The following is a 24,047-nucleotide window of genomic DNA, read 5'->3' as shown; positions in this document are numbered from 1 at the left end:
AGCGGACATAAAAATGTAAATACTATATGCAATACCAATACTACCATTATTTGTATTTCAATATCTTTGACACATTCCCTGCCACATGATCATCAAAAATAAAAACTTAAATATATAACATTTTGAAAATAATAAACGAAATAAATTGTACAATCACATTATTACTGCTTGTAAGACAGCTGAGCTACTTATGTTGGAAATATCCTCCAATATGTACTTTCGGGGAAACATGCATCTTACAATAGGATCTGTATGAAAGAAATTAAAATAAGTGTTAGTGCATTTGTGAATGGAAGGCACTTACTTTGGCAGGACAAGGATCTGCACTATGAAGATGCAGAAGAATATCAGGCAGGCACAGGTGATGTAATATTTGAAAGCAGGTAAAGTTGTTGCTCTGTACTACGGGAAAGAGGAAACCGGGTCTAAGGCAGCATCCACTGTTTGCTCTAAAATCATTGAAAACTTCTATTTTATTTTAGATTTATGGTCTAGTATTTCAATCATGAACTGCATTTATGCAAGACACTTATTTTACACAATGTTATTATAAGCAAAAAACAGAAGTATAAATGTTACATATCATTATTAAACATTATTTTTACCATTGCTTACCTCCTTCTCCAGAGACTTATTGTGAAAAAACAGTGAAATCCTCTGAATATCTTCAGATTTCAGCCACTGTCTGAAACAGAAAATCCCTTTGAAATCCATAATCTGAAAAATGATTTCCCACTCCTCTCTGAGGTGAATAATCATTATCATAAGCTATTCTATTGGGATCGCAAATTAAACACTGTGTTGTGCAGAAATGATTTGCAGTCAATATTTAGAATAAATATTAGCCATGAGTAAACAATCTTGCACTAAAATACATACTTCTGGGAGTTAATTCCATCAATGGTTCGAATCATTCTCTCATTTAATTCCTCCTCAAATTTCTTCTTCTGGGATTTAGTTCTGTCAAAACAAATTAACATTTTGGGTGAAATAAAAAACAAAACTTTACAATCCTAGTGATTTTGCCAAATCACTTTAGGGAAAGTATGGCTTTAACCCACCTTTCTGAGCGCCTGGGAAAATGATATTGCCCCATTGGAACATCCTGAAAGGAAAGCGATTTAAACATGCAGCATTTTTACTTAACCGATGAATTACTGGACACATACAGTTTTAACAGTACAATAAATGTATTCACATGTCCTCATTTCTCTATATGTTCATTCTTAATAATATGACTTAAGAGTATTAATAAAAAATAGTATTTATACTTAATCACATTAATGTCATAAATAATACTGAGTGCTGTGTAAATGATTTTGGGCAAACACAACACTTTAAAAATGCAATTATAACTGATCTGAAATTCTCAGAAGTGGCCACATGTTTTCAATGTTTCACCTTTTTCTGTGTGTGAATGTGTGGCTGTATTCACACTTGCTCCAGTAATGTTAGGAGTATGTGGCTCTACTTGAGCTAATTCACTCTATGTATAACTATGGGTTGTAGACAGGCTGTGTTCTACTTTCTGCAGAATGTGTGGCAGTTCTCAGACAGTTTCGGAGGACACTAAATGCTAATGTAGCCATGATGTCGCAAGGTGGTCTCCTCACTTCTTTCAGACAGTCACTCACAGCGGTGTTGATCTTGCCATTCTCATTGGTCATGCTGTCCCTGTGGTGCAGATTAGCAAAGGGCTTGGCTGCTCCCCAGGACTCCAGGTAACGGGTCATCCTCACTGACGCCCTCATTTTGGCCCCATCTAGTGTGTGCCGGGGCCGGTAGTGGTGCTGTGGGCTACGTCTGTCCGCCTGCAGGTCCAACAGATAAAACACCCATCAGACTGCAACAAGCCTCATTCCTTAATCAGAGCCAACTGTTCAACTGTTCAGAACATCATGCGATCGTGCTTGTCCATCAATGTGACTGAACCTCTTCAAGCCTCTAGTAACAGGCAGAAAATGCACCTATAGTACTCTGCCCACCCTTCAATCTGCATGGATCATTTCTGAAGGTACCTTTGGGTTGATAACGAGGTAGGTGATGACCCCGTGCTCTTTCAGATAGGGATCCCGTTCCTGCCCGTCCCCGTCCTCCACCTTGTATGCCCCTTTCAGATGCTCCAGTGTCACAGAGGTGATGTGGACCCGCCTGACCAGAGCACACACCAGTCATCTCTTCCTCAGTATTGCACGTGAACACAGAGCCATTCGTATCTTTCACAGGATCGCCAAACGTCAACACATGACAGTTGTCTTTTTCACAGGCTCACACTTGTGAACTATGGCAATTAATTATTTCACAGGATCATACATGAATGAACAGATGAGGCTCACTTTGTTCACAGTATGTAAAATGTGTGAACAGATGACCCTCATGCATTTTTCTTTTTTTTAAATTGTCTTCCCATTAACCAGGGGGTATTGTGCAAATGATTATTTTCTAGCTTATTTACAAATATCACGTACAATGCTGTTAATATATGCACATATTGAATTAAAAAAAACATCTCACTGATGGAAATTAAATAAGCACTTAAATAAGTGACAATAATTTTGTTGTGCAAACATCAAGCATGCTTACCCAGGTACACCACCAGCCTCCATGTGATTGGCTAATGTGACATCATGTGACCAAACATCATATTGCCATTTCTGAAGACCAATAACTCCACAGAGGACATTTCCTGAGTGAACTCCGACCCGCATGTTAATGTCTACTCCAGTGGCGTCCCTCACCTTCCTGCCGTGCAGAACAGAAATATGTATGTCACATTACTAGGGCTTTGCTCTTCAAGATCATACTGTAGCGTTTTATTGGAATACATTAACAATACTTACAAGAAGATAGTAGGAAAATATATACCTGTAGATTCATAAAGTATACATCGTAAATAAATTTGTCAGTACTAAATACATTGCCTCTTTCTAAGGCTTCTTAGATTTTACTTGCCACTTTTTGAGAGTTTTTCTTTCCACTTGACAATGTTTATCTCACTATGTTTAGGGGGGTCAGGCCTAGTCATTCACAATGTTTTCTGTAAAGCATCTTTGTGGCACTGACTTTGCAGAAAGCGCTACTGAAATAAAATTAAATTGAACAGAATTCAAATGAGATGTCGCTGTGAACTATATTGATTACTAATTAGAAACTGCTATCAAACCAGTGCAGATAACGTCACAGTTTATGATATGTCCATAAAGCTCAGAGATGTGTCTGACCGGCTAGGATCAGCTTTAAACAAACAAGAGGTACATCAATAGAATGTACGGAGCATAAAAATCATTTGCCAATTCTCAGATACTTTAGATAAATGTGATCTTTAAGGATCTTTAAGAAAATATTTGCTTTCCCCTGAACAAACTGTTTTAAATAGCACGCTCTCTTATTTCAGACATCTTTAAGGGCAACCAAGCCTGTGTTATAACAGGTAGTACAATATAACAATAACTATAATTGTTCTATAATGACTGGGAAACTGTCTCCGTAACAGAATCCAAGAGGGAGCTCTTCATATCTGTGTTTGTGGGAGCTTCCACAACTGTTTTCAGGCAGAAAATGGAGGTGCCTCATGTTTGTAAACCTCTGTTGATTCATTCACAAGTTCTATAACGCACACTGCCAAATGGACGCCACATATGTGAACAAATATCAGAGGGCTGTGCTGGTTGGGACATACTGTAAATCCCTTGTGCAATTTACTTTTCTCTGTTCACTCAGAAATGGGCTGGCTTTTCCTCACTTATCTGAACAGTCCTATTTCCATTTCATGCCATGTTTACTCTGAGCGTCCATACCTGTGGCCGCAGAGATACATGGAAACTAGTGCCTTGTGTCTGGGGTGCTCAGCTCTGATTTTAAAATGTGTGGGAACTTTTTGAGTATATGAAAATAGGCTTGTTGAGTCTGCATTGATAAATGCATAACATTAGCTAAGATAAAAATACCATTACTGTGAATCAGTACTTGAGGTGTTTTTCACAAACTGTCCTAAACATTAACATTAAATATATATTCAAAGATTTATCAACAGTTTGCAAGCAACATGTCTTGAGTGTTAACAGAAAGGCCAGTGGTATGGGAAGAAATTAGTGGCAGAAGAAATTTAATTTGAATTGCATAACTTGAATTTGTATTTTATTATTTGAAATAAATGCACAGGTTTGAAATGGATTTGTCTTCATTGTGTTCAGTTTTCACTTTTAATTTCAAGTTAAAAAATCAAATTCAATATGTTTCAAATTCAGTTCTTAAGATTCAGCTTCAGTTTTTTGTAACACACAACCGAGTACATTGAAAAAGTAAAGTCAGTCAAACTGCAAACAGCAGTCAGCAAATTATATGGCACTAATATTTTTTCTATTGATATTTGATATGCTCAGAATTCTAAATTCCCTAAATGTGAGCCATCAGCTACAGTCAGAATTGTAAGATCTTAAACAGCGCAACAAGAACTTAATTTGTTAGTTAAAATTTGTTGGTTAAAAAATTAGCAAATACATACCAGCAGCCTAAAATTGGAAGTCTTATTGTGGCTAGATTTACGTAGCTTACTTGTGAGTTTGATCTCTGGTCATCCACATTTAAAAATTGTTGGCATCAAGGTCTGTTATGTGCTCTCACAATACCAAAAGAAAACAGAAAGAATATTGATATTGCTTAAGGGGCTGACCGCTGTTTTGTGTTTGACTGAACCTTATCTTGTTTGCTTTTCCAAGTATCTGGATGTGCATTGCAGAAAACTGAAATTGAACTCAAAGAACTGAATTTGAAAGCAAACTGAATTTGAATTTTTGACTTGGAATTAAAATTGAAATCGAATGCAATGAAGACCCTATTCAATTTCAAAAATTCAATTTCAAACCATTACAGTCCATTTTGAATAGTCATGTTATGTAATTCAAATTTGTAAATGCAATAATTCAATAATTCAGTTTAAAAATAAAAAAATTCAAATTATTACAGTACAAATTCAAGTTATGCAATTTAAATTTAATTTCTAGTAGCCCTAATTTCTACCCATACAGAGGGTCCATATACTCACTTTATAGCCTCACACATGTCCAGGCCCATTTTCACACAGTTTTTAGCATGGTTTGGCAGGGATTCTGGCAGGCCTGACACACAGTAATAACAGTCGCCAAGAATTTTGATCCGCATACACTCATTTTCCTAAAAAAAAAACACCCGTGTGAGTGTTATTATACACAAACAGGGAAAACCAGTGATCATGCATGGAAATAATGAGGAAATTAATTAATGTCTTGAAGCCTCTAATCATTGGAAAAGCTACGTACAGCATCAATGGTGTTTGGTATGACATCCTTTAAATTTTTAGGGATGCAAGATATGGAAAATCTGGGGCCAATATCAAAAAGAAATATTTGATTTGCCATACTTGGTAATGCTGATAACTCTCTTATGAAGGAAAAATAACACATCTTATTTGTATAACAAAATAATTTAACCTGCTTACTTTATTATTAGGCAGAAATCAGAGCTACTAAGTCTCTGTATAGCTTTGTTTGTGAGTTTGGATGGTAAAAAATATAAACGAAAAATAAATAATAAAAGAAGTTCAGATGGCTATGATTGGGCTACTTTTTGAGCATGATACTTTCACTTAATTTCCAGCATCAAAGCACATCAAATGGCTTATTTCCCTTGAGAGCACAGATACCCGCCCCTAATGCATTACCGCTGAATGACCTCACAGGGGTACACTTCGCTGGAGTGAGAGGCTGCGGGCAAGAGTGGTACTTACCTTTGCAATCTGATCAAATTTGCCAAAGAGCTCATTGAGCATATGCACCAGCTCTCCTGGGGAACAGTCACTGGCAAGACGTGTGAATCCCACAATATCTGCATACAGGATACTATGAAACAAGATGGAAACACCATAAATTTGCCAAAACCCTAAAACCACTCCCTAAATTTGGCAAAATGAAACATGCCAGGCAGTACAGTTCTCATATGCTATATTCATATTAATAAAAAATTTTAAAATCTAGTTCACTAAATGAGAAAACTAGATGAAAAAGTAAAGGTAATTAAAAATACTGATCCACTGATGAAAGTGTAAGCCGATGACTTCCTCTAGCTGAATATAGCTAATAATAGTGGCTGTTCTTTTTAATTATTTGGAAGATATTGTAGATTGATAAAAGTTGATATTTAATATAATTCTTAACAAAATTAAATGAGATCACAAATGATATATACTTGGTTGATGCATTTTTATCAGCCGTATGAAAAATAGAATGTCCCAGATTATTTGTCAGAAACTCACTGCTAATGTTCCTTAACATTGTAAATATAGTTTTTTACTTTATGGCAAACACATTATCATTCATATTATCGCACATAACATTCCCAGTGATTTATAGGTCCAAATGATATGCATTTGATGATAATGGACACTGCAGCATGCGGTTAAATGGAACTCTGTAGGGGTACTGTTTCAAAAACATTTCATGCCTTTGCCTTGTCTGTGTGCTCCTCGCATCATTGCTCTCCTTGTAACAGGGAGAAGAAAAGCCCTTGAAAACCCATTATCCCTAGAGGGGTCAGCAGTAGAATTAATTTCAGTTCTCTACAAATATAAAACAAACACCAGAACCCTTAACGCCATTTGAAACGTGTGGAGCCTCAGCCTTTCACAACCATGAGGAATTAGGGTGATGGCCATTATAACTAAACACAATTACCTTATTGGGCATTTTGGGAAAAGGATACGTGAGACTACTTATTTTACAAAGTTTTCATTAAAATGGTGTGAAAAAAAACAAACAGTGCTGAAAAAATGTACATCAGCTGTGCAAGGATGTGCAGGTGGCAGTACCTGACATTGGTGTGCCGCTGAACATACAGATTGTGGAAGTTGTTGGTGTTCTCCACCTGGCCAAATCTGGGGCCCTGTAATCTCTGAATGATTTCAGCTTTCATCACCCTGGCAATGTGAGCTGGGAGCAGTGACAGCAACAAACGTTCCTACAACAGAAAATTCAAAGACATAAAAAGGGGGAACCAAAAAGATTTCAAAAGGTTTATTTCATTATTTATAACTTGAATCTTAATACCCTTTTGCTTCACCAAGGGAAATTGGATGGTTTGAAATCCACACAAAAAGAGAAAAAAGCTAGATGTGAGCTTCACACCTACAAGCAAAATGTCAAGCAAAGAGGTGAGATGGTCAGAGATGTTGAAAATACAATTTTTAGCAATATGAATGATTCCATATAGACGGTAAAAGTAATTAGGCAGTGTTATAACAATCTTTACACAGAGTGCTCCCCTTAGCGTGTGGGAAAATCAAAGTGCTATTGCAGGTATTTTGTGTTTGTGTCCTCCTGTGGTATTTAGCTATTCTTGACAATTAAGTTAAAATTGGGATGTAAACACGGTATCCTGTATGGAATAAGTGACATTAGCAGTCCATAGGTCTAGCATAGCTAGCTAATACACTGGTAAAGCAAATAACTTTTTCATGAAGCTATCTGTAGCCTATCCAAATATTAGCTTCTTTATTTTCTAAAATGCAATATAAATATGTGTATGTTCCTGGCTATGGATAACTGGTACTTTATGAAAATTGTAACTACCATATCTGACCTGTGTCCTGTAGTTCCAATGACCTTCACTATGCTGTTATTGTGTGTCGCTTTGGATAAAAAGCATCTGCCAAGTAAAATGCAATGTAATCTAACATTAAATTGTTATTTTTTAAGGTATAGAGTTAGAAATAAAGCGTAGAAATTTTTGCAAATTAATTTAGCATCATTTATAATTCAATGGAAGTACTACAACTTATGAATACAATAGAATGCCAGTTCAGTTCCCTTGATTGAAATAAATGCAGGTGATAATCTAATACATACAAAGTTTAGCAAACATTCATTTAGCATCATTTTCTATAATTGTATAATTCTTTCTATTAATTGTAAAGAATCCAACTTTTCTGACACTATACATATGAACAAAAAACACTTTTATCTGCTCAGAGAATCGGTGTGTATACCTTTGCCAGTAATTACTTGATGAGATCATTATGGATGGTTTTCAAAAGGAAAATGCACCTAGAGCAGCATAACTCTGTATGTCATTGGCAGGTAGTACATGCCAGTAAGTAATACTGTTTTAAAATGTGTACTGTGGTTTTTGAGCGAGGTAACATTCCTCATACTGTATGCACATATAAATATGTGTTAAATGAACAACTTGGCATACTGAAGTAAGAGCAAAGCAGAACATGTGATGATTAAAACACACCAAGCAGAGAGGAAGTCTCTAGAGGAGTGATGTCCTGTTCCTCATCTTGATCAAAAACCATGAATGGAGATGGACCATTAGAGATAAGCTCGTTAATAAGAAAGCACATCGTCGACCCTTCAAAAAAAAAAAAAAAGTAAAAAAAAAGAATCTCTCTTGTTAAATACATCAGGGTGCGATATGCAGATGTTGGATAAGAGGAAAAAGAAACATGCATGCATGAGGTGTGCAAAGATGTAACATTAAAGAGTAGTTGGAGAAAAAAGAATGGCCTGTTTAAATGCTCCAAGTGTTACAGTACAAGATACTACAGCACTGCTGTACATCACACCTGTTTAAACAGACACGACCAGCATATCAGCTGGATACAATGTTGTAAACCTAGGAAACAGCATAAAAGAGCATGATGAATGCATTCCTCGCTGCAGCTGGTCTGGAGCTGTCTGATAAATAATGGTTGATGATAAGGAATACAGCACTCTGCCCTGTGTGGAGCTAGTTGCTTATGAAATGGTGGCAGATTATGATAAAGAAGGAAATGCTACCACTTTATAGAGCTGCTACAAAGTATCTAAATGGTAGTAAATGATGATAAGGTATAAAGTGCTCAGCTTGTATAGAGATCTTAAAACACAACAGATGGTATGTTGCCCTGCAACTGGTTTGATTTCGAAAGCAGCATATTGAACAATGAAGAGAATATTAGTAAAAATCAAAACACATTTATCATAAGTAATAAGTTACAATATAGTACACCCTTGGAACAAATCAGAATCCATTATTTGCCCATATATTTTATAAACTGGGATAGCTTGGCAGCTGCGAGTTCACCCTGATAAGGAACTGTACAGCTGCGGCTCAGAACCTATGGCTCAGTACTTGCACTAGTCTAAGGGCAGAAAGGTCCACATTTTATAAGCATTGGAATCATGAATTTCACAGGTTTCCTGCAGTCAGTGTAAGTTCGGAGTAGCCACTGCACTTTGATATTGTCAGTTTGATTTTTAGGCTATTAGGTTTATAGGTCTGTCTTAGTGTCAGAGTCAGGATGTCAGTTGGGGGGTTGGCAGCAGGAAGGTTTTGAGTGCGTGCTAAGCCACTACGGATGCATCTATAAAAAGACAATTAATTAAGAGTGACCTGTCACCATAGCACAGACACTGTGATTACGGTTCCTCCCTGATGCAATTCTATAGGGATCTCTCTCTCTCTTAAAACAGAGAAAGCATCATATGCAGACACAAACAGCCTTTGTTTATGGCGTCAAACTGTAGACATGCTACTGTCCTGAGGCTGGTGAATCTGCAGTCTAATAAAACTAATAAGACTAATTTGATGTTTTTTTCTGAGAAGCAGAGATTCACAGAACTGATGTTGAACCCCTATTTGCTAGTTCTTACATTGCTGTCCATCCAATGAGACATGCTGGTGCTGAGAGTGGCATGATATTCCGCTGTTCAAAACCAATGCCAATCAGAACATCAAAAATAAATATACTACCTGTAATGACTGCAGGATCTTTGACTTAAACAAACATGGTGTATTAATAACATAACCTAAGATGGTACCAGTATAAGCTACCAAAGAGTGAATGCTGCTTTTTGATGAATGACAATTGTAAGATATGTACACCCTGTCAATTAAGACAACATGAAAACACCTTAAAAGTGCCATAAATTCATTGTCCAATAAAACCACATTTCATATTCTCCTTGTGCGGTGAGCAGTATGCTGTGCAGATAGACAGTTAACAATTCACACAAAGAAATCCCCATGTTTAGAGAATACTATTTCCTCCAGGGTTCAAAGGAACAATACATCCATACAGGTAGGGAATGCTCCCTTGAAACAGGTGGATCAATCAAACTTTATTTAGCTTCTACCAGAACGTAGGCCTAAGGGATCCTATACAAGTCAGTGAGAGGTTCTTTTCTAGACTTCATTTGCAATCAAAATCAATCACCTTGTCTGTTCTTTGAAGAGAATGTGGGGAAATTTGAGATATATTAAAGCAGGGTGTCAAAGTCCTGGAGGGTTGCAGCATCTTGCAGGTTTTTGTGCTTCCCCTTCATATCAGTAGACAATTAAGGCCTTGAGAACTGGGTGTGCAGATTCTTTATCCGATCAACAGTTTATATTATTGTGTATTTCAGCATAAGCTGGAAATTGAATCTGGAAAGATTCTTCAAGGATTGTGTAACTTGTCATCCTGATGTGTCTGTGATAAATCTGAAAGCACAAATTGTTTCTCAGCTGCAAATTCTGAAACAATTACTAAGACTTTCAATTATTTAAGTCTCTTTAAAGAGCGATAGTAAATTCTCATGCCAGTATTGCGGGTGGAGAACTTTGAGTTCATAAACAAGTTTTTCGTACCCGGCTGTGTCGTTTAACCTTCCTCTAGCTGAGAGCATTTGTTCTCGCAGATGACTCGCTGAACTGTTGTAGAACTGTATTTTTTTGGCATACACATTTCCCTCATGTAAGGGCACCCCTGAAATACACCTTGTTTGACTGCCTCCTCACATTTTGCATAGTGTCCCCCAACTTGACTGTCTCGCTGAGCCACATAACACCAGTCAGTTTTGAAAGATTGGGTAATTGGGCTATTTTTTATGTAATTGTTGCAGGGAAATTTGGCTTTGGGCAGCTTGTCATATTTTGGCCTATTTTTTATATTGGGAGGGTTTTTAATCTTTCTCTTTCATTCACATTCATTGGCGCTGGTACACTTTGTCCCTCCTCTGCAAATGCAAGGTAGCCACTGTACCTGGAATTTGTCGATTAGTGGCTGCCTTTGTCATCAGCAGGTGGCTAATCTTCCCTGTTATATAGGCTGTCTTTTATCTTTGAAAGTATAATGCTGAGCATGGAAGAGATGGAGACCTATTACTGCATTACCTATTACTGAATGCAAAGTCTAGGTGGCGTTGACTGTCATGTCTTTGGTTTAAGCAAAAAAATAAAAAAACACACCCATTTTCACTGTACAAAAAATGCCAACTTACGTACAAATATACAAAGCACTGTCTATAAGTCATTAATTCAAACTTGCAAAATCTGCCATTAAAAGTACTGATATCAAAATTTGGCCAAGTTTGAAGAAAGTTTTAGAGTGGCCTAGTCAAAGTCCTGACTAGAACCTGAAACAAGCCGTTCATGCACAAAAACCTACCAATTTGTCTGAATTAAATCAGTTCAACAAAGAAGAGTGGGCTAAAATTCTTCCACAGCAATGTGAAAGACTGATAACTAATTATAGTAAGCATCTGGTTTCAGTTATTGCTGCTAAAAGTGGTGCAACCAGGTGTAAAAAGGGGGCAATTACTTTTTCACATGGATTATATGTGTGTTTAATAACTTTTTCATTAAATGAATGAAATGATCATTTAATAAATGTGTTCTGTGTTAACTGTGTTAACATTCAGTGCGACAAATACACAATAATAGAGAGATTAGGAAGGGGCAAATACTTTCATACAGTATGGCAGAATTGTCTTTACTTTTGGATCCATACACACTTTAATAATGCACCCCATCATCTGCCAGCCACGTACCAGATTAGTTATGAAGGGCAGCATTTGTGTATGGGAAGTAATGTGGATTTACATATCCTGCCCCCTACTGCAAAATCAGCATTCACTTTAAAGTGGCAATTTAGTCCTTCAGATGTCAATATTCAATAAGCTCTTTTTGTAATTTGTTCAGTCTTTCCATCCAATTAAGATGCACTCTGTAGCCCACATGTATGCAGCTGACTTTCAGACATAAAGGAAAACATGAGCCGGGGGCAGTGTGGGGGGGGGGGGGGGGGGGGGTTTGAACAATAATATAAAAATGACTGGTGCAATGACTACAAAGTGATTAAAGTGATGACAGGCAGCAAGGGGCTTGGAAGACAAGCTTCTTCGGCTGTGTTCTCTGAATTGATGAAGGGTGTTGCTGCAATGAAAATACGATTGAGTGTATAAAAATAATAAAATATAATTCAGCAAAACATCCACTCTTGCCACAGCCTCATAACAGTGCATCAATGTGTCAGAGATTGGTCAGGTTCACTGGTTGAACAAAACATTTAGCTTATTTTGTTAAACTCACTTTCATCAAGGTGCTGTGAAAAGCAGTGCAAAAATAAGTCATAACATATTTTCAATGATGGTTTGTCATAACACAAATATCGCTTGTGAATTTTAGGACAGTTTTAAAAACAACAAAATTTTGCCATTTTGGGATGGGTCATGGATGATATGATTTCAGTGGTAACTGCTATGCGATTTTAAGCACCTCATGTCACCTGGTCTGTCACTTGTCCAAGACGTTCCATAGTCAAATGCAAAGTTTGTTGTTTTAAAAGCGTGCATTTGTATAAATGTCCATTTTGTCCAATGGGGAGACGTATTCTTTGTGGGCCTGGAGCATTTGTGATGATGGAAGCAGGCAGGAAAACGAAGAAGAAGAAGACAGGAAAAACGCAAAACCCCTAAGTTTGAGGCTTTATTGTGTGGACGTGTGAAGTTGTTCGCAAATTCTGTTTATTGAAATGGGGTTTTCTGTTGGAAAAAGGTACAGAAAATAATGTTTTAAGGGCTGAGAGTCATTGTGGTTATTTTGGTAGGGAACCCTGAAAAGTGCCAAACTCTTGGTGCTGTGATGGGGCATGCTGCATGCGAAATGGCTTAGTTAGTTTCAGCGACGGAAGGTCCCTTCCTGAAAAGCCCCAGTAGATGCCACACTTTCCCTTCAATAAAAAATGAGCTCCTGGTGCTGCCCTTACCTATGGGTGTTAGTAAAGCACAACAGCAACACAGTTGACTTTAATGCCAGAGAAATGTCCATATGGTTATTGTGCTATGGAATTGGGGAGTGACATCAAAGTTCTATTTTGAGGTGATTGAATGGTGCTTCACACCGTCTGCCGTAGTTTTTCTGTTAGGGAAATTATACAGTCAATATGGATATTACAGAAAAAACTGCTTGGTTCAGCAACATGACTCATAGGCACTTTCTTCACAGAAATCACTTCACCTTTAACTTATACATTCATCTCCACAATACATCGACATGAGGGCCAATTTCCTGAGCACAGACACAATCATGGAATGCATACTTCTGGATTCTAAATATATATAGCGCTGTGAAAAGGTTTTTGCCTCCTTCCTGATTTCCTCTATTATTGTATATTTGCCACACTGAATGGCTTCAGATCTCAAAATTATTATTTAATTTATTTTAATGAAAAAGTAATCAAACGCCCATATCACCCATGTGAAAAAGTAATTGCCCAATCAATCAATTACTCAATCAACCAAATTTAATTGATAATTAGATTCAGCCTATTGAAGACAGCCATGATTCAGTTGACTGAAGACAGCCATGAGTTAAAAGTGGGACTTTTTGGACAACACAGGTCCCATTGGTCTGGTGTAGAGCAAGTACAGTATTTCACAACAACAACATCATACCAACAGTCAAACCTGGTGATAGTGAGATGGTGTGGGGATGCGTTGCTGCCTCAGAACCAGGATGACTTGCCATTTTTGAAGGAAAAGTGAATTCTGAGCCGTAGGAGTAAATTCTTGAGAATGTCCGGTCATTCGTCCGTGAAGCATTTGGTTGCAGTTATTGCTCCAGAAGGTGGTGCCACCAGTTATTAAGTTTAAGGGGGCAATGACTTTTTCACACGGGTGATATGGGTGTTTGATAACTTTTTTCATTACATAAATGAAATAATAATTTTAAAATGTGTTTTGCATTTACTCAGTCGTCCTTTGTCTGATATTAAATCTGTGAAGATCTGAAACCACTCAGATTTTGTGACAAATACGCAATAACAGAGGGGCAAATCGTAAAGTTCCCGGTTCAATCCCTGGCCCCCCTAGGAAAAAAGTGTTCAAGTGTCCTTGAGCAAGATGAAAGCCTCGTTGGTCCCGATGAGTTGGTGCCTTGCATGGCTGCATTTGTCATTGGTGTGTGTGTGAATGGGTGAATGAGAGCCATTAACTGTAAAGTGCTGTGTGTAGCCTTAGTTGCTGGGAAACATGGTAAGAATGTTTTGTAAAAACCTAAGAATGTTGGGTCAAAACATTCCAAGAATGTTTTCAAAGAACGTTCTTAGAAATTTTGAAAAAAATGTTCTGGGAACATGTGAAAAATTTGTCGTATATTCCAAGCTAATGTTCCCATAATCTAACGAGAATGTTAGGGGAACATTAATAATTGTTAGCTGGGATGCAGCAGCAAGGCTGAGTGGGAAGTTCAACCCAGAAGTATAACGGTAGCATTCAAGTAAAACAAGTGTAAACCAAAAATCACTATCAACATAACATTCATATAAGGCATGAAATAATATTGATGACATTTATATTGCCCAGAAACTTACATATATTTTGAAAATATGCTGTCCGTCTAAGCCATGATTAACAAACATGATTACGTGTTAAATTATACTTATTTTGTAATTAGATTATTTTACACTAATACTCATGTTTGCTGTTATATAGATTACAGGAGAACCTGTACTGTAAATAGGCTGTACCTGCTGACGTTTCTCAAACTCCAGCTTGATAGGTGACTTAATGCAGTTGCAGGTATCCTGGTAGGTCTGCTTCACGGCAAGCTCCATTAGGTGTTTGTGGTAAGCCCCAGCCATGTTTCCACAGATGAAGATGATAATGTTTGCCAAGATCTGGGAAACAAACCAATAACCAGTGAAAAAAATATGAAGTATAAATTCTGATGAATATTCAAACAAAGAAAGTTATTAATATATTGTTGTTTTACTTCTCTGGTATTCCTAATATTAAAAATCCTGTAAAATAAGAAAGATCAGAAATAGAACATGTATCTGAATGCAGTTAAATAATGAAATGTAATGAAACTCTTAAATGTATAGATACAGCAAATGGTTCTTCTAATGTTTATTTTCGGGGGGAAAAATCTTGTAAAAAAACTAAGCTCAATTAAATAGAAACAGATGTGAAATGGAAAAGCATAATGAATTCACACCAGAAAGTGGCTTTTGTGAATATTTGCTAATTAACACAATGTTTTAACTGTAGAGCTCTCTGAACAAAGAAGTTGTGAAAAGGCTCTAATACAGTGCGATTTGTATAAAAAATCTTGAGCTTATTGCTATGTTCCTGAGGACTACACTGGAGAGGTAGAGTATTCTTATCACTGCCCTCTAATAATGGGGAGTGGCAAGATACATGGCTACATTCATCCTCATTCCCAGTTCTTAGACTCACACTTTTACTTTTTCGGAAAGAATAGTGAGATGTGACGATAATACTGCAGAGTCCTCTGTTATCCTTATCTTTCATCTGTAGTACTCTTCTCAGTAGTTCTTTCAATCCTTCTCGCAGTGTGAGAATCATAATGCTTCAAAGGGAAGCTGCCTGCCACACATGTTAATTGCTCTTGGTCCATTTTCATCAGAGTCATAGGAAAGTCTCTGTAACTGTGACAGGCAGTAACACTTTTAGCCAGTGCAATTATTTAAACAGAATGGCTCGGAACTAAGGAGTGTATCTCATATAATAGACCATTCATTTATGGCACTAACAAAAATAGATGTTTTTAGCCATACAGCAGCTCACAGGCTTTAAAATCTTCACTACATCCCAGAAAAAAACTGATAAATCAAGAGAAAAAAGGTGGAAGAGAAAGCAAAAATTATACCCTTCACAATAATACATATGTGACTAGAAGATTAGAACGCACTTATAGCTCAATGCTGCTACACTGGCCAGTTGGCCAGTCAAAAATACAGTATATTATTGCTTGAAAGCGATATATACTACACAGATACAAATAATCATTAAATTAAAAAAACTGCATACTATGAATAAGTAAAGTACATGGAAAGTTGCATGGAAATTAATGTATCAAATGCAACCGAGAAACAAGATGATTGTAAAAGGTGTACAAATTAGCATAAAAAACATTGAAACAAATAAAAAGCTTTTATTTTCACACATTTTCATTTGTATGAAATCATAAATGAATATTATTTCTTGAAGGTCCGTCCATATATATATATATATATATATATATATTCTTTTTTTTTTTTTGGTAAAAAAAAACTTCAGAAGCATGTGACTCTAGCTCAAATCTGAGACTGTAGGAACCTACGCTGGTGCGTGAATCATTTCAGGACTGCTCATGTGCAGGTGGTGCTTTTTTAACTGCTTGAAATTGTAAATAAATTACTATATCTTCTACAGTATTGTGGCCATTCCCCAAATGCTTGCAGATGTAAAAGAACAGGTTTGTCATACTTTGGTAAATGCAACATTTTGTAGGAACTTAAAACATTTTGTGCTTATAATAAACATATAGGTCTCATTCAGTAGGTTTTGGATGTCTGAGTATGGCTGCAGCTTCTATTTATTATTATTTCTGCACAGCATGTACTTACTTTTATCAACAAGCGTATTGCCTGAAGCAGACTTGCAACACTTGCACAAATGTATGCCTTCAAGTTAGGGACAAAGAGCAGTATGGTAAGATATAGACTGATGCCGCTTGGTTTATTTATATATGAAAAGTCTAATAATTAACCTTGGCCTGGATTCAATGAACTGCTGAATATGTGTTTAATGAGTACATTTTTTAATTTGTTTTTCTTTTCTTCATAAGTTTTCCAAAGGAACTTGAAACACTATGATCATGAAGACAAATATCTAACTGCTATCTATTGATATTTCAGTGGTTTGCCAGTACATGATTATGCTTTCTGTATGATTATATTCAGACATATTTTTTATTGAAAAATTACTTTGGGAACTGTGCTGAATGTATTCAAGAACACTTAACGAGCTAAAATGCTATTAGGTTCACGGGTATTGTAAAAACATTGATGTGCATAAAATCAAAGATAGGCAATGTAAAACACCTTATTTCAGGGCCAGGGGTCCATGTGAGCTCTTTGTTATTGAACTAAAGTAATTATTCTGGAAAAGAGGTCATCTCACCTGCAGCTCCAGGTGTAAATGAAGTGCTAATTGAAAGATAACTCTAAACCCTGCAGGAATATGGCCCCCTATGAAAAGATTAACAGCCTGATGTGAAAGAAATTGGCTTTCTGAGGAGAAATGACTGGATTTAAGGTTCATAATATAAAGTATTTGAACAATGAAAAGTTCCACGGCATTTCAGATTCAAATATTTCTTTTTCACAACCTATATCAGTGTTTAATAGTTTTCTCTCATATATGATTGACTCTCAAAGACATGTGCAACTTCTCTTCGACAGCGCTGAATGTAAAATGTTGGGTGCTTCTTTTCTTATGAACTGGCTGTAGTTGTACCCAGAGTCACATTATCAAACGCAATCAAGCTCAGTTGTGTCATAATAAGCAATAAAACACAGTGCTTCATTTAGCAGTAAAGTAAACATTGTTTATATTCATTCCCATAGTTGACTTCTTTCAGCCCCTTGCAGTGAAATGTACAGTAATAAAGAAAATAAACTCTGGAGTTACTGCCAAGAAGTCAATGTGTATCTTTCCAGTCAAAGACACACATGTTCATTTAGACCTGCAACAGTTCAACAGCTGACCTGCTGGGGGCTCCACAAAGCTATTTGTAATAGATCATTCAGGCAAATATGAAACATTGGCTGCATCATATGCAGTACCTGTCAGCCCCCATATGACTAATATGGCATGCTTGTAAGATGTACTTTCACTCAATCCCAGCATGCATTGGTCGAGCAGGAGAAATACACCCTGGACAGGTCGCCAATCTATCGCAGGGCACACGCACTATTCACTTCCATACTCATACCTGTGGGCACTCTAGACTGTCCAAGGTTCAGTCTCATTGTTGTTCCAATGAGCCTAACCTGCATTGGACTGTGGGAGAAGTACCCAGGGGACACCCACACGGATACAAGGAGACCATGAAAACCCCATGCAGAAAGGGCCTGGCCAAGATTTTAATCCATACTTTCAATAAGTTACTGATACTTGTCTCTTATTGCACCAAAGGTTCCCCAAAAGAAAATTGGGGAAGCCGCCTTCATCCACTACGTGCCGAAATTGTGGAACCTCCTGCCAAAAGGTATTAGAGAGGTGGACTCAGTAGACATTTTTAAACAACAGCTGAAAACATACCTTTTTAACATGGCATACAATTAAAGATACACTTTTCTACTCCTTTTAATTATTTATTTATTTATTTTATTTATTTATTTATTTTTGTTTTATTCATTGTGATATGGTTCATTGTGATTTGGTGATATGGTTTTGTTCTGATATTGTGGTATGATTGTGTTGATCTGTCAAAGCACTTTGAGCTACATACTCTGTATCAAAGGTGCTATATTATTATTATTATTATTATTATTATTATTATTATAAAACTGGTGTAACAACAAAATTGTCTATTAATTCTTCTTTTTTTACATTGCCTCAATCACATTTCAGTTGTTTCTGCTTGTTGTTTCTGGAAAGGTTTAGAGCTGTTGGATAAGTCTGCAGGTGAATGTGGTAGTTTACAGAAAACAAGCAGGATAAGGGACCTTTGGTTTAAAACATAATCGAGACACTCACAAAACTGCCTTTTCCCCCTACTTAAATAATAGATGATTGTGCTCTGCGGTTGTTTCTGTTTCATTTTTAGTCAGGAATTTCAAAAGATGAGTAAATTAATCTGTCTGATCTATGCAAATGAAGATCGGGACATTTCTGAGGATCCCTTCCAGGACAACAAGTGCAATTTCAATTCACTGCAGTGGCAAAATAAAAGCTGACATGCAATTTATTTGTTTTGAAACCAATGGACCATAGTTGAGATGTGTATTGTTGCACAAATTGACATTAGCACTTCAACCTCCAGCTGGCAGCACTGCCCCCGGCTCCCAGAAATGGTTCTGTTTAACCATGTGAATCAGTGGAGCTGCACTGATATTGTACACATTAGCCTAGGCTCTGGGGTGCAGAAGTCTCCATGCTAAGCCCCAGACAGCACCTGCATCGTATTGAGCTGGTTATGGTGAGCATATTAAAATGCCACCTTGGTGACATGGGGAAATTGCCACAGGCTGAACAGTATCCCACAATCTATGGCAACAAGACCAAAGACAATGTATGTACCTTTCAAAAACAATGAACAAAGGGTTAAACCTTTAAAAATGTGAATTGCAGTCTGAACGCTGTAATTTCACGCAGACCACCCCTTTTTCCATGCCACAGTCCTTAACCTCATCTAGCCTTCACACATTCCAGGAGATCTCTGACATCATGCTGTGGAGCAGGAGCATAGGTCACTTAGGCCACAGGGTATATAATCTACACATATCATGCCTTACCATACTCTCAATCATGACATCAATTTGCATCCATGTTTCCCTCATCTTTCTCTGCCCTTTTCCCCAGAGGCAAATGATCCCCAAACATGTATTGACAAGTTACTGATACTTGTCTCTTATTACGCCTAATGTGTAAGTCCGGGCCGGTTCTAGGCATTGTCTAGGCATAGGCGACAAAGGCAGTCGCCATGAGCGCAATTCATCTGGAGGGTGGAAATCTGTTGGCATCCATGATACAGTAGTTGGTGGCATGACAGTCCACACCCCCACCCCCCCTCCCCTCAATCCCTCCCTACCCCATTAAGTTTTCAAGTAGGGATACACATTCTGTTAGAACTATTTGAATTGTCGATGCTAATCATTTTCATAAGTTTTCTCTTTCTCTTTCTTATACTTATTTTAGCTACGAAGAGTTGCACTGCATTATTGCAATTACTAATATCATTTGATGAAGTGGCTGTTCTCCAGATGCATATTGATTTATAAGCAAGGGTTGTGTTAAATACTGCATAGTGCATCAGTTGAGTGATATTACAGATGTAGTTAGTGCTAGAACTGAAAGGTAACTCAGTACTGTGATGCTATGAATTGGGGCATTACCGTGCCTGAACAATAAGGTGGTTGGACAGTGAGAAACGCAGATTTGACCTGGTTTACAAGATACTCCCTGCACAGAGGAGAGCATCATTATAAGCTCTCCATAATGAGCTATGCCTCTCTGACACCATTTATATCTGCTGGCAATTGGAAAAAAAAAAAAAAAAAACTTTAATCAGGGGAAGCAATGAGAAAAGCAGAGAGAAGTGCACAGTAGCTTCATTATAGCTGTGGATTATTACATCTAAGCTACTGGTTTTCATTGTACATGCACAAAAAGGAACACAGAACGTATTGATTCCAGAGCCCAGGATGCAAGTGAAGCCATTTTAATGACCCAGCAGACAGACTCCCTGGAATAAAGTGTGTTAAGGAGAGCTTAGGCCTTCAATGCGAAAAGAAGAAAGCAAGCTCAGGTGTTCAAGTGCTCTTTAAATAGACAGGATGGATCAAGAAGCAGCACTCAATGATCTCATTCTATCGACTAACAAGCTTAGCAGACTATTTCATCTATAGTATGGCACAGTTATTAAATCTCTACAGCATCCTTGACAGGAAAACAAGGTTGAACTGTCTGGAAAATATATTAGTTCCTCTGTGGTGAACAAGAAAAACTTTCAAAAAACTCAAGACAAAAAGCCAATAACAAAATCCATAAAATCCATAATCCTCCCAGATTTTAACAAACACATAGCTATTTTTGATGACAAAGTTGAGTGTGATTGCATGCGTGTGTGTGTGCATGTGCACAAGTGCACGTGTGAGTGAGCATATGTGTGTACAGTAAGTGATGTTTGGAAGGGATTTTTGGTTAGAGATGCATCACTCATTGTTAAATTTAGTTGTTCAATTTATTGCACTGCTTATTGCATTTAATAACTTTTTATATGGAATTTATATTGAGCTGTAACAAGCTGTAATGCAATTAACGTAAATTTCTTCAAGACTATAAAGTGTAATTTAACCACCCTGACATTACTGTAACATTTGAAACAATCATTTGAACATGCTGAAATCCCTAGTAACATAGTGTTCATGAATTTTGCCTTATAACTTTTATTTCACTCCCTGTAATTTTTGTAATATATTCATGTCATACTGCATAAAACACCCAAAGAGAGCTTGCTGCCAGTGAAATCATAGGGGTTTGAAGATGGTAGATTATAAGGAGCAGCACAACTCTTCACTTCACATTTACCTCACAGACACAGAGATTTCTCTGGAAATCATTAAGAATAATGATGGAAAACCAACTGACTGTGGAGAAAGCTGACATATTTATTAAAACAATTTCAGTTCAAGCAAACAGTATATACTGTAAATTTTCCTGATAAACATTGAGCACATTCTTAGCCAGTCAGAAAGGGATGCAAATTTGGAGCACAGAAAAGCAAGAGAAAAATACAATAAAACTGTGAGGTTCTTCCTGTTCGTAGTTGTCAGAATGAGAGTAGGACAAAATGAGAAAATGTCGCACAATGTTTTCAGTGTTGCTATGATCAAAATATTTGGTCAATCATATTGCAGCTGCATCAACTAAAATAAGAATTTATTTATGAAAGGTGCAATATTTGCTGAACCAAAATGATGAATTTATTATATTAATATCTTTCCATCATGTCGATAATCCATGTGTAAATCTTCGAGCCTAGAGCTGAAACCAGAAACAGGTCTATTATGAACAAGGAATCTAGCACATAGCAGTGACCTGAAAAGATTATTTCTGCCCAGTTACTTTTATTAGCCCCCATACATCATTGGCAATTCAATAGAGCAAGAGGACATCTGCTGGGTTAGTTTCCAAATGGACACAATAACATTGTTCTGGCTTATTCAGTCGCTCAGGTTTTCTTAGATTAGAATGTAGATGTTATTTAGTTTGTATAGCTTTTAAATTATTCTGCATGTTCTCAAAATTTTGCTGTGTAGTATTTCCTAGAAACCATAGTAGAAGAGATGAACAAGCTTTGATCTGAACAGTTCAAGAACATCGTATTCTTAATGTGACGGTTCATGTTCTGTTATTTGAGTCAGTGTTGGGGAAGCCACTCTAAAAATGTAGTTAAGTAAGCTGCAATTACTTGACACTAGATGTAGTTAAGTAACAGTACAATTACCAATATGATAAAAGTATAGATTAAAATATTTAGTGTAAATCAACTCTTACAGTGTACATATGGTCCCTGCTGGACTCATGTGTATTGTTAGAGCTGAATTAACTTTTTACTATGTGGTTAACTACATTGACGGTACTGCATGTTAAAACATAAATTAGGTCACCTATGGGCCATATGAGACATTGGCTAATGCTACAGTTTTATGCTCAGGCCCTCTCTAAATAACATTAAATGTATTCATAAGCTAACAGGTTTTTCAAGTCATTTTCAGGCAGGAATGTTCAAAATGAATTCTCATGGACTCATGTTGTTCAGTTATAATAATGATTGACCTAACCCAGCCAGACTAATTTTTGATGCTTGTCTGCTCATCATTTCATGAATCAAACTCACGAAGCTAAATCAACTGGCTAAAACCTAAAATAGTACACCCATTAGCCTAAAATGCATTGAGAAACATGTTCATTTATTAAAACGCTAAAAAAAGGTGCCTTGTATTGATAAATAACTTGGCAGCCAACTCACTTAATTTTACGGAAGTTAGGAAGATTCCAAGGGCCCTGACTGACAGGGCTTTCAAAAAATTGTACCGTAATTATGCAGGGATGGGGTGGCCTGCAGTGGTGGGGCCCAAATCCCTGGCAGCAGCTCAGTCCACAGTAAAATACTTAGTGTATAAATCAAGATATGCTTTCCTGTGTCAGTTAACAACATATGGTGCTAAAAAAGACCAGCAATGAGCAGACCTGAAACTTATTAATTCTTCAAAGTTTTTTTCACAAACTCCCCAAATTTCTGTTGGTGTTTTTGCATATCAGACTGGCAGGATACAAAATAAAGTTCTGTAGTGTTGCAGTTACAATAAACTGACATAACTAGTGTGCTGTAAGGTGCTTCAGCTATTGTCATACCTTTTGTATTCAATGTGACATTACAGTATTTCCTGCTGTTAACAGTAATTGCTATGGTGTCATATGGGAGGCATAGCCAAAAAGGTCTGTGTACAGTACATTTCTGGAGAGAGGAGTTCTCCAAGCCTTTGTAACCATAAGTGCGGTAATCTACTGGTTTATCTACTCTGGTGTAAATTGAATACAAACTAATTACATAAAAATTGAAGTTGCTGGTCATTAAGGTTCACAGCATGCTGTTAGTTCTTCCTTCACTTTGTTCTCACTGGCATTTCATACATTATTAAAACTGAAATGCATACCAAACTCCCACTGGAACCCAAATATAATTGGCATTAGAAACATAAGCCTGGATTCGATCAACATTTGTCTTTAACTTCAACTTAATTAAATGCAAATATTATTTTTCCCCAAAAATGCCATTGGTGATTTTGGCAATTGCCCAAATTAACTCACCAAAGTATATATTTTAAAACTTGTGTTTTTAAATATATGTGAATTATTTGAAAGTCTAAGTAAAGGGCACATGTTGATTGGCTTCAGGCTATAAACTCTCCACATTTCAAAAATGACATAAAGGCATACTATGCAGGATTTATTAATCTCCTCCTCTGTCTTCATCATACCCACACAGCCTGAGTACCTGACTTTGGCTATCTAGTTACCTCACGTAGATAGCTGGATAGCTAGAGGTAATGTTACTTAAAGGTCAAAAAGAGAAAACACCAATTCAACCTCGCTTTTCATCCCCTTTGTGAACTTCAGCTGTTGCCATTTATGAAAAGTAATTTGAAGGTTGACTCTGTTTTTTAACTAACTGTCGACTTGCTGTACTTGTGC

The 24,047-nt window shown here is 36.9% G+C and overlaps 1 protein-coding gene across 2 annotated transcripts in view; it reads right to left on the bottom strand.

Moving 5' to 3' along the window:
• The window catches only part of adcy2a (adenylate cyclase 2a), a 77,328-nt gene that overhangs the window by 14,980 nt on the left and 38,301 nt on the right, over window positions 1–24,047 (bottom strand). The window contains exons 4-14 of one of the 2 annotated variants that reach the window (XM_035414082.1): window positions 14,804–14,953; window positions 6,842–6,990; window positions 5,765–5,876; window positions 5,045–5,172; window positions 2,584–2,742; window positions 2,019–2,151; window positions 1,614–1,811; window positions 1,062–1,105; window positions 880–960; window positions 616–685; window positions 305–402 (exon numbers count right to left, since the gene is read on the bottom strand). In XM_035414082.1, the coding sequence (XP_035269973.1) occupies window positions 305–402; window positions 616–685; window positions 880–960; window positions 1,062–1,105; window positions 1,614–1,811; window positions 2,019–2,151; window positions 2,584–2,742; window positions 5,045–5,172; window positions 5,765–5,876; window positions 6,842–6,990; window positions 14,804–14,953 (1,322 nt within the window). The remainder of the gene's footprint in view (window positions 1–304; window positions 403–615; window positions 686–879; window positions 961–1,061; window positions 1,106–1,613; window positions 1,812–2,018; window positions 2,152–2,583; window positions 2,743–5,044; window positions 5,173–5,764; window positions 5,877–6,841; window positions 6,991–14,803; window positions 14,954–24,047) is intronic. The other variant, XM_035414090.1, reaches the window with a different exon arrangement.

Source organism: Anguilla anguilla, chromosome 1 (genome assembly GCF_013347855.1).
Source record: "Anguilla anguilla isolate fAngAng1 chromosome 1, fAngAng1.pri, whole genome shotgun sequence".
NCBI classification, from domain to species: Eukaryota; Metazoa; Chordata; class Actinopteri; order Anguilliformes; family Anguillidae; genus Anguilla; species Anguilla anguilla.
This window is presented reverse-complemented; position numbering and strand designations above follow the sequence as displayed.